The following is a 15,463-nucleotide window of genomic DNA, read 5'->3' on the forward strand; positions in this document are numbered from 1 at the left end:
GCTGAGTCACAAGCCTGTGATAAACGGTTCCACAGCAGCAGCTCCATCTGCTCAAAGTAGTTCCCGAACGTCCTGCATTTCCCCTTTTCTTAAACTGGAAAAGCACCTCATTTAGAATGGTTTGAAATGTTAATTGTTTGCATGAGAATAATTAAAGACCATTTAACTTGACCAGCAGCTATACTGCCTGCACTTCAGAACAGGACATCCACCTGAAGCTAAGGATTTTCGGGCCTGGCTAGTACTTGGATAGGACACCATCTGGGGAAAACTTGGTTTGGTGTTGGTGAGGATAGCAGGGGGTGCTTATCGTGTGGTCTGAATGTGGGTCCCGATGCCCCAGTGTAGTGACAGGGACACACTACTGTAATAATGGTGCCCTGCTTTGAATGAGATGTAAAACGGAGGTCCTGACTCTTAGTGGTCGTAAAAGATTCTTGGACATCCTTTGTAAAGAGCAGGGTGTATCCCTATAGCCAGGTTAAAGTGCCCTCCATGGCCTAGTCATTCCAGCCCTTTCACCTTGTAATACAGGGTGGTCCAGATCTAATTATCCAGATTGTCTGGATGACTTTGATTTATGCAGGGACTATTCCAGTTCGGCACAAAGACGATTCTTCATGTCGTCAGTTCGCACACTTCTCTATGGTCCAACATTTTTTGGTGATTTTCAGTGTAATAAACTTAAGTTATAGCGTAATGAAAATTGCATAATTATACCTGGACCACCCTATAAAACATCATCTATGCGGGTGCCACACATTAGTGTTGGTTGAAGTGGCTCTGCACTCACTATGAAAAGTGTTTCGAGTAGTGAGAAAAGCACTGTATAAATGTGAATTATTATTATAAGGTCTTGTTTCTTATACTGGTTCTCCTGAACTGTTGACAGGTCCAAGTCTAAAATATTCTCATTTGCAATAATCTGATCAAGTGATGAAGGAAATAGTAACTTTGTGTGCCAGTAGCTCAATTGTTTGAGCAAAGAGATGTGTGAAATTCCAGATTTATTTCCAAAGTAAGTCATAGTGCTGCTGAACAACTCATTTTGACGTGAAAGCCCAAGATGCAGTCTGTGGCACATACATACCAATCCACGGGAAGAGGCACCTCTACTTCTGTTAAATTTAAAAATAAAAAAAGGTCTTGCTCTTGAAGTAGCACTTCCAGGTTTTCTAATTTATTTTAGACACAAGGCCCTGAATTGAGAATGTTAATGTTTAGAGCTGCTGTGTCATTGCTCCATTGTCCTGGGTTGGGATCCTGTCCTGAACGCTGCCTTTGTGGAGTGTACATATTTTTACCGTGCCCACATAGGCTTTTTTCTCAGTGCTCTAGTTGTCCCCCAAAATTATAAGAGTGTGCATATTTGATTAATGGGAAGCTGTAAATTGGCCTGGTGGGTGGTAATTTGTGTCATTGGTTCATGAATTATGCTTTGCCTTGTGCCTGCTGCTGTTGGGATTTAAGTACTGGCTTTCTGTGTCCTTGAACTGGAGAAACATGTTAGGAAATTTCTACTTGTTTTTATTAAGCACACTTCCACTTATTAGCCCAGCATGCAATACTGTAGTCAGAAAAAGAATATGAAAAATTAATTGCATCATATAAACAAAGATAAATATCAATTAGTATTTTTAAATGGAGTGTTGGTTAAGAAGTCCAAAGACAGAAAAGAAAAATTGGTGAGTCATAGTGACTGATGCTATTGGGTGGAAGGTTCGATGGGAACGTTCAGGGTAGTCAGTAGTAAAATCATTAAAAAAACAAATTGAAATAGTGAACTTGGATTCAGTTTCAAGTATTAAGAATTAGCGATTCATTGAGTTCATAAAAACAAATACAGTGGAACCTCGGTTTGCAAGCATAATTCGTTCCAGAAACGTGCTCGCAGTCCAAAGCACTTGTATATCAAAGTTAATTTCCCCATAAGAAATAATGGAAACTCTGATAATTGGTCTGACAGTCGGCAACCTTAACAAGGGCACCTCTGATCTTGGAGAGCAAAATCTCCTCCCTCCCTTTAAGTGCCACTTTCATTAGTCATTGGATTGGCTTAGAAATATGACCGTCAATGATCTGTCTAATTGTTCCCACCCAGTTTTAAGCAAGATTCACTTGTGGTTGTCTCCAGGCGTATAGATTATACATCTGGCTTCAGTGAGACTAGATTTTTATTAAGTCGAAAGTTTCCATTCACAGAGTTGATGGTCTTTTTAAACAGCACAGGTGACTTTAGGAACTGATGTTGTCTTAGCATCTTCTGAGTTGCTATTTGTCATAATTATTGTCATTAATTAGTACATCGGTGGCTGTGTATAAGGGCCTACCTTTACAGTCAGTTACATCATGTGGGGAAATTTAAAAGAATCGAGACCTTAGGAGGAAAATTGTAAATCCTAAAAAGTTGGGTTCCTCCTTAGGAGCCATTTCCAAAAGGTTCAAGATAGCAGGAGAAACGGTAGCCAGTGGTTCAAGAATATAGAAAGCTTGGAGCATACAGACTTTGTCATTCAAATTGACTTCCAGGAATGAACGATGTTTGTTTCGAAAGGTTTAACAGAAAATCCAAGATATCCAAGGAACTGGTAAAGGAGTTGGATGCATTAGGAGCAAAAGTGTCATCATCCACCATTAAGAGAGCACTTTGCCGTGGCCTGAAAAGTTATTGTCCAAGGATGAAACCATTAGTCTACAATCAACTCATAAAAGCTTGAGTATAGTTTGTAGTTGCTCTCCACGACAAACCTATAGCCTTTTGAGTGTTCTCTGGTCCGAGGAAATAATATTTGAACTATTTGGCCTTAATGATCAGTGATATGTATGGAAGCTGGAGGGGTAAGGGATGTAATCCAATGTGGACCATCCCAGCTGTGAACTGCAAGGAAGGCAGCATCATGTTTTGAGGGCATTTTGTCGGGATAAAATTTCATAAAATAGATGGTCGTGAAGAAGGAGCATTATCTGGAAATTGTAAAGGAACACCTCAAGAATTAAGTAATCCATTTTTATAATTACACATCAAGAATTGGGAATGCCTAGCTTCCAATTCCCAAAATAAATAAAATAACCTATATAAATATAGTAAATGTATATGTTAACAGCAAAAAAGCTGTAGTGAAATTATTGATTAAAAATGATTAAAACATACGTGCATGTGCTATTATATTTGGGCAATATTAACTGAATCAAAGTGTGAGCATATATAAATGTGTAGATATGTGTGTATATGTATGTATATATACAGGTAAAATTCCGTTACAAAGGGACAGGGACCTAAAAAATACTTTGCTGTAATGAATATTTCGTAGTAATGAGATTGTGCATTTGTCCACTATAGTGCTTTCTTTAACTTGCGTCCAGGCATTTGCGATCATTTCAATAGCTTCTTTCACGTAAATTTTCAAGTTATCGCGACGAGAAATGTTCTCAGCATTTCCTTGCGATAATGCACTTTCAGGGTGCGAATAATGCCCAAATCCAAAAGCTGAAGCACTGCTGTGCAATTGTGGGAGGAATTCAATGCAAACATTATCTAAATGTGGAAGTATGTTGTAGGCAGCACAGTTATCAATCAGAAGCCGAATCATCCTTTTCTTCTTCCTCACATTATGAGGTTTCTGAACTCTTTTGGGACACCCAACGGGACGACACGCTCAAGTGCGAATGCATTTCGTAGTAATGAGATTTCTATACACTCTGTAATATGGGAAAATCTGTCGGGACCATAATACTTAATTGCAATGAAAATTTTGTTGTAAAGATATTCGTTGTAACGGAATTTTACCTGTAATTGTATTTGTGTATGTGTGTAAGGATGCGCGTATGTATATTTAATGTAATTTTGTTCGTCAAATGATAAAAACTGCTTTTTTAAATGAAGGTTTGTTTCAGATAAGTACATTACAGATAAAAAACAATACAAAAGCTTGCAATTTTAAAAAGCATTTTGCCATATGTATTATGGAATAATTTTATTAAAGTATACATTTTCAGAATTTTTTTTTTTATGATCAATATACAATAAGCCTATATAATTTAATTTTATTAATAAAAAACGAAGGGATAATACTTTTTGGTCTGTTTATAAAAATATTAAAATTAAAACTTTTATATTGAACATAAGGCTTCTTCACGTCTGGTTAAGCAGTGGCTTAATGTAAAAAATCTTTTAAAGATGTAAAAGAAAATCCAAATTAGTATCAGCAACTGACGTTCAAGAGTAACATGATATCGATTAGTTTCAGCCCTAAAAGAACTTGATCGGAACAAACCTAATTAACATCCAAGGGAACCAACAACATTGGTCAATTGTTGAACTATGGCTAATTGAAAAACTGGGAAAGGAAATCAAAAACTCTATTCCGCAGCATCCCAGGGGAAAATAAACCTCTGGGGATCCACGGTGACTAGTTAAAGAGAAAATCAAAGACTAATTTGGACACAGTCACAATCCTGAAGACCACTGGCAAATTAGCCAGTCATGGGCATTCTATATTAAAGTCTGTAGTGTGCCACTGTGTGGATTCATTTCAGAAATGACAGGCAGAGAGCTGAACCAATGAGTTTTATTTACAAAGCTGTCTCTTAGGAAATATTTAAAAATAAAAAATAAAAGGCTTCAGCCGTAGTGTACCTCCTGTGCTTGTTTAATGCCATCAGGTTACCAGCTTTTATGACTGGTGCCTTTGGGACATCTTGGTCTTATGGGCAGTGTTTCCATGTGGTCAGACAGTTTGTCTTGATGGCTTGAGTGATTTACTTTTGAGTCTTGAACTGCTGACATTAACTTTGTTTTTGTTTTTTGATTTTTAAGCAGAAAACCAACAAAACTGATGGCAGTAAGTCAAAGAAAATTTTCGTTGGTGGGATCCCTCACAATTGTGGAGAGCCTGAACTCAGGGATTATTTCAATAGATTTGGAGTGGTAAGTAAATTTATAATTTTTGTTTTATCAATCTCATTTGTAAGTTTTAGTGATCCACCAGAATGACATGGAAATTAGCCCAAAATAATGCAGTCCCTCAGTGGGCTTTAACAGGCCCTGGTTTTTTTTTTTGTGGACACACTGGCAGATCTGTGGCCTGTACTTTGAAGCTTTATTAGTAAGAATTGTGGTCTTTCAAAAATGTAAAAAAGAGCAAAATTGCTGTATAGGATGAAAATAAATGTAGTATTTACTTGTATAGCACAACGCTTTACACATTTTATATTTTGGTAAGATTACTTCTGTCGTTAATATCATTAAATATATTTTTAATTATCTGTTATATGTAATTTGTGACCAGCTTAGTTTGTGTATGTTTTTATGTGTGTGGGTATGTTGTTTTTGGACTACCATTCACTTTATTTTGACATAAACATTAGATTACGCAGGTTTGAGAATGTTATGTAAAAACAGGTTATGTGCAAAGAAAGACAAACACAGCTGATCCTAAGTACTGCACGTTATGTACACTGAAACACACACATCTGATTTCTTTTAGTAATTGTGTTGTGCCTTCATGTTTCTAGTTTTAAAGTGTAAATGTCTTAAACTAATAATACCTTAATTCAGAAAAGAGAACCAAAATTCCAGTGTGCAGAATGTGGACTTTTTCTGTCCTTGTGCTCTTGCTGCTGCTGCTTTAGTCCTTTCAAGACTTTTCCTTCACAGTTTCAGAAAACTTATCTCTGACAAAATACCATGAACCTCTGATGTTAGATTCATTCTTGATGGTGGTAAGGTTCTTATTGAAAACTGACTTAGCAATTTGATAAAAATAGCAATGATTTAAAAAAAAGAATAATACTTTGATGGCCATCGTCAGAAGATATCATATGTTTGGCAGGCTGGTATAAGGAAATCAATAATGGCGGTTCTTCTGAGGAAATGGGAGTCATCGGCATCGTCAATTATTAGTAGATGTTTGAAAATAACATCATACGGGAAGCCAATATTTATTAATGGCTAAGGGAATTTCTTATTATGCATGCCTTGATTAGGAGTTCTAGTTTCAGCATTTGGAACTTGATTTTCTTATCTCTTAATAATTTACTCAAGGCGATTATTGAATAGGGATTTCAGTAATCATTTTGGATGTGAGCATCTGACAGCTGATTGCTCCATCAGAGGAAAAGGGGAAGGGTCCAATGCACCTCCAAAAGATCCATACTTGAACAATAGCTAAACAGTGAATAAACCGTCCCCTTGTGCTAGGTTATGTTGAGATTTTGAAATTTGACGGGTGGAATTAAAACTAAAATAGCTAGAGGGGAGTGATGTGCGTTTTATTGTGATGTGAAAATAGATTTCAGATGGCAATTCAGTAATGCAGTAGGTGAACGTAAAATGTAAAGCACAAGCTACTGCAAGTTATTAAAGGCTGACCATTTTGTTACACGTCTCAAAGTCACTTTTCTACAACCAATAACATCCACTCTGTTAGGTTCAGGGACAGGTGTTTATCCACAGAGCCACTCGTACTTAAAACTGCACAAGTATTTAGCATTATATGGCTTTCTGGATTTTTTTTTTTTATTTTATTCACCATCTTTGAGGTAATGTTGGCAGGCTTGCCATTTCTGGGAAGGTTCACTGCTGATTCCAGTGTTCTCCATTTGTAGACTAGGCCTGTCACTTTTGTTTGCTGGAGTCCTAGATACTGATTGATATCAACATTTGTTCTGATGTCTTCAGATGGTTTCAGTTACCCATTGCATTGTTTGCTTGTTGTTCCTTAATGCTATCAGGTTGATTCTGAGGTCAAGGGTCAACTTGTGTAAGGTTTACATTGAGCCTGGCTGTGTTTTGTCATCTGACTTATCCCTTTAACTGGGAGCAGCTACTTTTTCATGCATTGTCAGTTTTTCTTATACTTTTGTTCATTAGAGAAATGAAGTAAGTTTAAAACTGTGCTTACAGTACACAGATGTATTTTATCTGATACACCGTCAAATGTAGTGAATGCAGAAAGTGTTCAACCCTTTCACTTTCTGTAAAGTCTCCTCCAGAAGTATTGGAACAGCAAGGCCGATTAATTTATTTTTTTAATTTATTTGTGTGCGAGATCAAATGATTGTATGAAGAGATTAGAGTTTCAGGTTTTATTCCCTGGTATTTACGCCTCGATATGTTAAACAACATAGAGCACAGCAGCACATTATGTGTCAAACCACATCATTTTTCAAGTGAGCAAAAGTGTTGGAACATGACAGGCCGACAGGTGTTTTTTGTCATATAGGACTGTTTGTTTAATCATTAAGTAACCCTGGGTGTCCCCCCTCAGTTTAAGCCTTGGTTTTAACCAGTGAAGACTGCATTTGTAGTTAAGAAGGGCTGACCAACATGAAGATCAGAGGGTTGTCTATGGGAGAATAACATGGCATTCTGAAGCTGAGAAAGGAGGGAAATACCACTTGGGGTATTTCAAATACTTTGGGCATTGTCAGTAGCACAATTTGGAAATGTTTTTAAAAAGAAGGAAACCACTGGGGTGCCAAACAGCAGGCTACAAACCGATCAATTGTTCAAGGAAAACTGATGACAGACAAATGGTACAACATCATGAACAACCTCCAAAGAGCAGGGGAGGAAATGTCACAGTGCACTGTTTGAAGGAGAGTTGGGAGAACAGCCACACTGCAAGATGAACACTCATTGGCACATAAAATTCAGAAAGCCAGATTGGAGTTTGCAGAAAAATAGAGATGAGCTACAATGTTTCTGGAACAAAGTTTTATGGACTGATGTGAAAATATTAACCTCCACCAAAGTATTGGAAGGGCTAACATATGGAGAAAGAAGGGACCTGCCCATTATCCTAAACATACAAACTCCTCTATGAAGCATGATAGAAGTTGTTGTGGCTTGGGTTTGCATGGCTGCTTCTGGAACAGGCTCCATCATTTTATTGAGGACGTACTTCGCGATAGTAGCAGCAGAATGAACTCGGAAGTCTACCGAAACATATTGTCTACCAATTTACAGAGAAATGCATTCAAACTAATTGGGGGGAACTTTATTATGCGGCAAGACAACAATCTGAAACACACTGCTGCCTCAACAAAGGACATCGTGGGGTTTTTTTTTTGACAGGCCAAGTCAATCAGCAGAACAGTTGAACATGTGTTTCACCTCCTGAAGGAAGAAACCCCACAAATCAGACCACGACTAAAAGATGCTGTGATGAAAGCCTGGAAAGGCACAAGAAATCTGCTGGAGTCTGTGGGTCGTAGGCTTGATGTAGGGGTATGCAACCAAATATTAAGTATTTTTGACTTTAATTTACTTGTTACTTTAAATGTCTTCAGTGCACAGCACTGTTCCAGTACTTTTGGAGGGGACTGTGTGCTGTATATTTAATTTTAAATGGACACAGTTACCATTTTTGACCCATCAATCTACACTTTATACAATAACACATGATGACAAAGTGAAAACATGTATTCAGAACGTTTAACACAGTTATTAAAAAAGCAAGCATTGAAATCTGTATCTTTTTTTAGTATATTTTAATTTTATTGAATTTTTTAAAATCAAATAACATTCCATATACAACTTGAGTTTTACAAAAAGAAAAAAAGGTTTGAAAAAAATCAATCCCCACCCCTGAGAGAGAGAGCTAGGCCAGCAGTGTAAAACAGTAAGTAAAGACAAATGAAAAGATAAAATAATAAATAATTCAATGGACTAAAAGAGGGGAGAGAACCTGCTTCTGCAATTTTAATCCATCCATTATCCAACCTGTTATATCCTAACTACAGGGTCACAGGGGGGTCTGCTGGAGCCAATCCCAGCCAACACAGGGCGCAAGGCAGGAAACAAACAAACCCTGGGCAGGTTGCCAGCCCACTGCAGGGCACACATACACAGCAAGCACACACGAGGGACGATTAAGAATTGCCAATGCACCTAACCTGCATGTCTTTGGACTGTGGAAGGAAACCCATGCAGACACGGGGAGAACATACAGACTCCGCACAGGGCGGACCCGGGAAGCGAGCCCAGGTCTCCTTACTGCGAGGCAGCAGCTGTGCCACCAGTTTTTGAAAAAGTTTTGTACTGATCCTATAAGTGGAAATTTGATTTATTTTCCACTTTAAAATAGTATATACATAACATCAGATACCCACCGACCTAGAATAGGAGAGTTATACTTGTACTGCTCAACTGGAAGAATCCTATGTTCCAATAGCGTAGTAAAGGCCATTACAGTTTGTCTGTCCTTCTCCACTTTAAGCCCCTCTGTGAGCCCACCAAACACAGCTGTTAGTGCATTAGGAAGGATTGTGACACCAAGGCTGTCTGAGAGGTATTTAAAGATTTTTGTCCAGAATGATGTCAATTTGGTGCAGGACAAAAAAATGTGACCCAGTGAGGCCGGCGCTCGATTGCAGCATTCTCAGGTTGGATCTTGCCCTGGAAACATTTTGGACAATTTCAAATGAGACAGATGTGCTCGATTATATATTTTTTAAATTGAATAATTCTTTGCTTTGCGCATATGGAGCTCGAGTGAATTCTGTGCTTTGCTGCTTTCCACTCCTTTTCTGAAATATTGAGTAAGAGATCCTCTAGATTTTAGTTGAAGACATGAAGAGATCAGTGCTGCTGACTAACAGAGGTAAATTTTCTCATCAAATAACTTGTGTGGCCATGTAAACCCTTAACTGAGCTGCTGTTACGGATTTTGTAGTCTGCGCATGTCCGTTGCGTTCTGTAAGCCTGTGTGTGTATTTGCTTTACACGCACTTTCAGCCACCACAGATAAAAGCATCCACAAAATAAGTTTCCACATTAGTCCATCTCCTGACTCGTTTCCCAAGATACCTGCCAGTTTTTACTCCTCAGTCTCTGAGATGACTGCCATTTCCTCTGTAGCTGCATCGGGGCCTGTTGTCAGTTTTTGAAATTTGAAACATTGTGAGTGGATCAAAAAAGTTGTAGATTGATTTTAAAAATATATGTATGTAAAGTATATTTTCAGATTGCACATTTTGCTTTTTTAAGGTTTTGGTTCTTACATTGGGACCTGAAGCTAATTTCCAGCAGCTTCTAAATATTTCTGATAGTTTTGTCTCGCTGAATGATCCTTGCTGCAGCAGTTATCTGTCTTCACACACAGGGTCATGGGCATCTGGAAGAAGCTGCAGAGTTAAAGTATTTCAAAACGAAAACTTTGACGGCTTTTGTTAAAAAAAAAAAAAAAAAAAAAAAAATCTTGGCTATTAATGTGACAAGTGGAACATAAACTCAGTGGTCTGCTTTGTCAGAATTATGTGTTCTGTGCGCTAGGTGAGCTTGTTTATGAGAGAGGGGATCAACGCTAAATTATATCTATTACAATATTGATTAAACATACTGTATATGTATTTAATCATGTGAACATTAACTTATGTGACCAAAGTTCCATTTCTCCGAAGAAAATGTTTTGTGATCAAATTTGAATTTTCAGTTCCGGGAGACTGCTCTGGCTACTGGTTTTATTCCAGCACAAGTCAGTAAGTCCCTCTTGTTTGAAATAATCTAATTGATCAATTAGCTGCTTTTTTGTCTTTCAATTTGCATTCAGATAAATGCTGTGGTGTAATATTTAACATTTGAAAGAAATTTTGAAACATTTTTTTCCCCCTATGGCTTTAAACCATTTTTTGTTTAAACAGATTTCTTTATTTCTTTTCTAATTCATCTCTTTTTCTGGAGTCTACTTGAATCCAAATATTGATAGTTAATTGATGAGCTGTGCAGACACAAATGCAGATATCACTGAATATTAAAGAGGAGTCACTACTTCAGTGTCAAGTGCTATATGGTAAGACAAGGCCTACTCACTGGTTGTCAAGTGTGGACCAACGTAACTGCAGGTATACAGTCCCAACCATCTTATGTTTTTAAGTAGATTCCTTCCTTTTGTTAGGAGAAAATTGAAAGAAATTAATAATTATGAGAAACTTTTTTTTTTTTTTTTAGAACTTTCTCTTCTGTATTGGTTTTCCACTTTAGTATCATCTTTGGCTCTTATTTGTTTTCAAGACTGACCAGCAAAGACAGTTAGTGTCCAGCAGTGTGTATGTATATATTAACATCTGTATCTGATCCTGCCTCCTTTTTATTCTGTTTTTGTTTCAGGTCACTGAAGTAGTAATGATTTACGACGCAGAGAAACAGAGGCCCCGAGGTAAAAGCTTCTCCTGTTTGTCCTTCCTGCTTTCATTCCTGGCTACATTCTCATGACAAACTATTCTGATCTAAGAAGATTCACCCGTACCTGACATTGACTGGCATTGAAAGTTGTTGAGATGTGGTTAGAGGCTGCAGTGATGTTCCTGCAGTGGTCAAATAAGCCAGCATCGATCTAAAAGTTCGTGTAGTATAGCTTCTGCTTCTTTCTTACCACAAACCTGGCGAAAGTCTTGTGCCAGGTTTTTAGGAAAGTTATTTGTGTCATCTTATAGTGATTATTTTAGTCTTTAGTTCACAACTTAGTTTAAAATGCTTCCCACTTCAGTAACTTGAGGAAAGTATCTGTTTGGTATCCTTTTTTTTCCTACAAATAATGGAGATTCTTTTTAAAGAGTACACTCTTCAGATCATATGTTAACCCAGGTAAAATCATTTGTTCCTTATGCTCTCTCAACTTCACCCTTTAATCCTGTTAAGCAGAACTGATATTTTCATTTATGACTGCTAAATCTGTTTATATGTAATGCAGAGTCTACTGACTCACTCACTGTTTAGTTAAAAAGCTGAGATTTGGCAGGATGGTACATGTAGGGCAGTAGATATCTGCCAAGAAAGGACATTTTAATAGATGAATATTTAGGGCTACACCCCCCCCCATATGAAAAGTAAAATACCCTAAATCTCAAAAATACTTTGATTTGATTGAAATTTGGTGGTGATATAGGAAGAAGAAAATTGGCCAATCTGTGTGTGTGTTTTGTTTTTTTGTTTTTTTTTTTCTGATCTCTCGGTATTTGTTAGTAATAAAGCATTAACAAGAGGGGTATTAGGCAGCACTTCCCCTTTTTTACCTCAGGTGTGATAGTGCAGAGAAATGAGGCGTGCTGTTCATGCAAATGAGGTTAGCAGGTGGAACAGCGCCACTGTACAAGATGCAGCTGACAACACACAGAGAAAAACTGGGCTGGTGGCAAGTGATGTAAATGAGGCGACGTTGTGAGTAGCATGAGAAACGAGATGTGAAATAGACTAACAAAAGTTAGGCCAAACTTGAAGATGTGGTTAACAAGTGGCTTCTTGGGTACATGCAGTACTCCCTTTTCTGTTGGCTTCCTCTTATTCCCCACAATGCAGCAATGTGCATACAACCTCAAAGTCGGATTGGATTGTTAAGTCCCTCTTTTATATACAGAGACCTTAAAGAGCATTTGGTAAATTTAAATACGTGTAACATCGCTGCACACTAAGGTGTCCATTTGTAAGTCAAACTGATATGCTGCTACACTCTGCTTCACAAATCAGGAATAGAGACCTGTGGTACAGCACACACACAGACCCACTTCACAACAAATACTGTGTACAGAAAAGTACTTTTGTTGCGTTCATAGTAATTCATATTAACCCTCTGCGCTAAAACAGAGGCCCCATTGTCTGAGGAAATTTCCCGTGTGCAGCTGGGTAACACAACCAGTTAAGAATATTGGCCAACTAGTGTGGTGATAAATAAAGATTTAAGGAAGAAAGAGTGCTAACCATCATTACGTTGAGGGTGCAAGTTCATTGTCTGTTTTATTACCCAGCGTTCTGCCGTTAGGAGGCGGATAGTTAATTCACTTGGCCATTCCCAGGTTGGATCCTGGTATTCTTTCATAAGAGCTTTTCGTACCTTTTATGATGTTGCGGTGACCATAAATTGTGTTTAGTACTGCAGAGGTGGTCACATTTCTGACTTTTTGTGAGTAAACTATGCAGGACCCTAATTTGGTAAAGCCCAAGTGACAGCGCTTTGTCATGGTGCAGCTTTTTTTTTTTTGCTACAGTGGCATCATTCCTTCTGAGAAAAAAAAAAAAAAGCCCAGCTGCAGTGCTGCTTCTTATACCAGCAATTAGCATTGTGCTGTGCATGGCACCAATTGTCCACTGAGCAGCCATTTTAATAATATTATAGGAATCTTGGCAAATGTTGTTTTTCTGGAGGCCACTGTTTATTTAAGGTTGAAATGATGCCTGGCAGATGTGAAGAATATCAAGACCCCTGGTCTTGATGTAGTTATATTAGCTGCAGGTTTGTTACACTTCATTATTCATGCTGTTGGTTCAGTCAGGTTCATTAGTGTTTCATGCTTGGGCTCTTTTACTTGTTAGCATGTAGAACGTGTTTAGTCTTTTCTCACAATCACGTTTTCCTAATTTTACCTTTGGTGGTGTCAATATATCTGGCTGGTATATCAGGTTCAGGTTGAGGGAGCATGTACTGGTATAGCGTGTTGCGGCACCCACCACATGACAAAACTGCTCCGGATCCTGGTTGGCATCCACCCCACCAAAAAGGCAGACATGCGGTCCAGTCCATCCATCTGGGAATGACCCTCTATCTGCTGCAGCCAGGTGTTACGTGGGCATCCCCTTGGCCTGGTCCAGCCACCTCAGGGAATCGCGCCACATGACCATAGTGCCATTACTGACACTCCATCACAATGCAGGTCATGTGCCTCATTTGGGACCCCATGAGCAACACACAGTCAAACCAGTGGCACCCAAGGATTCCCCGAAGAGACACAGTACTGAAGGAGTCCAGTCTTTGTCTCAGGTCACTGGATAGCAGCCATATAGCATATAACATACCATATCTGCCACCAAAAATGTATTAACACTGTGGGTCTGTTCATTGTGGCACTCCAGAAATGAAAAAGTGAGTGTCTTAATTAACCTTGAATTTATTTTTTTAAAAACATGTATGCTAGTCAGTGCACAAGCACAGTGCAATACTGGTTGAAGCATTTTGCCCAGTTACCCCTATGGGACAAAGAAATGAATAGTTTGTCATCTGAACTTCCTCTCCTAACCTTTCTCTACTTCACTGCTGTTTGTAATGTTTCTATACATGTGAATAGCATATTGCATAAGTTAAGTCTTAAATTGTGGTTTTGTTTTTAATTTAGATATTTTAAGTTACATATTTAAGTTCTTTAAAATAAGTTAAGATATGTTCTAAGGAAGCTCATTATGTGTCCTCTTTCTATGAATTGCTTGAATATGATTAATAATCTCTCTTTAGATTTTCTTTCCTCCTGTAGGTTACTTTGTGCTAAATTGTATCACACAGGTACAGGCCAGTTCTGAAGTCAGACAGCGGGTACAAATTTGTCAATACCAGAGGTGTAAACAAACCTGCCATCTTTTTCATTCATATGTTTCATTATCTTTATATCTGCTTAAATGTTAAAATGTTTGTCATATGTAGCTGTGATGTGGAATGGCATAGCTGTTGTGGGAGCACAGTGCTGTCCAGTTAGCTCCAGTTACGCTTTAGTGAAAGGCTTCTAGATTAATACTTTGCATCTGACTGAAATGTCCACAAAATTCTTTTATAGCATCCTGCATGTCCGAGTTTTAGTCCCATCCGAAAGACCCCTGTGGTCCCATGAAGTGACACTTTGATTTGAGCAATCCATAAGAAAAAGGACTCATTTGTGAACTTCTGTAAGTTCAGCGCACATCTTAATAAAGATCACATCCTACATTTTACAGGAGGACATTAAGTAGAGTCACAAAGCTGAATGTGCTAGAGAAGTAGGAGTGTGTCTTTAGGTTATGATTGAGTTCTTGAACTGCATCTCAGCTCCTTGAGACAGATCAGCCATGTCATGGAATTCTCATTACTGTCCAGGATAACACAAATTGGAATTTATTTTGGAAACACGTTTCATTTTTTTGAGCTAGTAGTACAAAAGGTAGATGGGTTAGGGGGTGTTGTGGTTACATGCTAAGGAACTCCGCATTAAAAGTGATGATGCCAGTTCCATTCTCAGCTCACTGTGACCTCACATTAGAACAATCTATATCAGAACAGGCCATTCAGTCCAGCAAAGCTTGCCAGTCCCTAGCCCCTTAATTCTTCCAAAATAACACCCAAGTTGAGTTTTGAAAGTCCATCAACTCCTACTGTCCACCACTGTCCCTGTGTTCTCAAAGATCCCATTTTAAAATATTAGTCTCGATCCACTGGACTAATTCTCTGTAATTTTTAAACATTTTCACCTTGCCTCCTCTTAATCTTCTTTTGCTTAAACTAACTCATCCCCTGTAGCGCTGGAACCAGCCTAGTCGTTCTCTGGACCTTTTCTGGTGCTGTTTTATCCTTCTTGTAGCCTGAAGACCCAAATTGCACACAGGGCTCCAGATGAGGCCTCACCAGTGTGTTATAAAGCTTGAGCAGACCCTCCTGTGACTTGTACTCCACACATCAAGGCGCTATATAACCTTATATTTTGTGAGCCGCCTTAATGGTTTCTGTAC

The 15,463-nt window shown here is 38.3% G+C and overlaps 1 protein-coding gene across 1 annotated transcript in view; it reads left to right on the forward strand.

Annotated features, from left to right (window-relative positions):
- The window catches only part of dazap1 (DAZ associated protein 1), a 118,093-nt gene that overhangs the window by 58,383 nt on the left and 44,247 nt on the right, over positions 1 to 15,463 (forward strand). The window contains 2 exon segments of the mRNA XM_039767136.1: positions 4,817 to 4,927; positions 11,111 to 11,159. Of these exon segments, the coding sequence (XP_039623070.1) occupies positions 4,817 to 4,927; positions 11,111 to 11,159 (160 nt within the window).

The sequence above is a fragment of the Polypterus senegalus genome, chromosome 10 (assembly GCF_016835505.1).
Source record: "Polypterus senegalus isolate Bchr_013 chromosome 10, ASM1683550v1, whole genome shotgun sequence".
In the NCBI taxonomy this organism is placed as follows: domain Eukaryota; kingdom Metazoa; phylum Chordata; class Cladistia; order Polypteriformes; family Polypteridae; genus Polypterus; species Polypterus senegalus.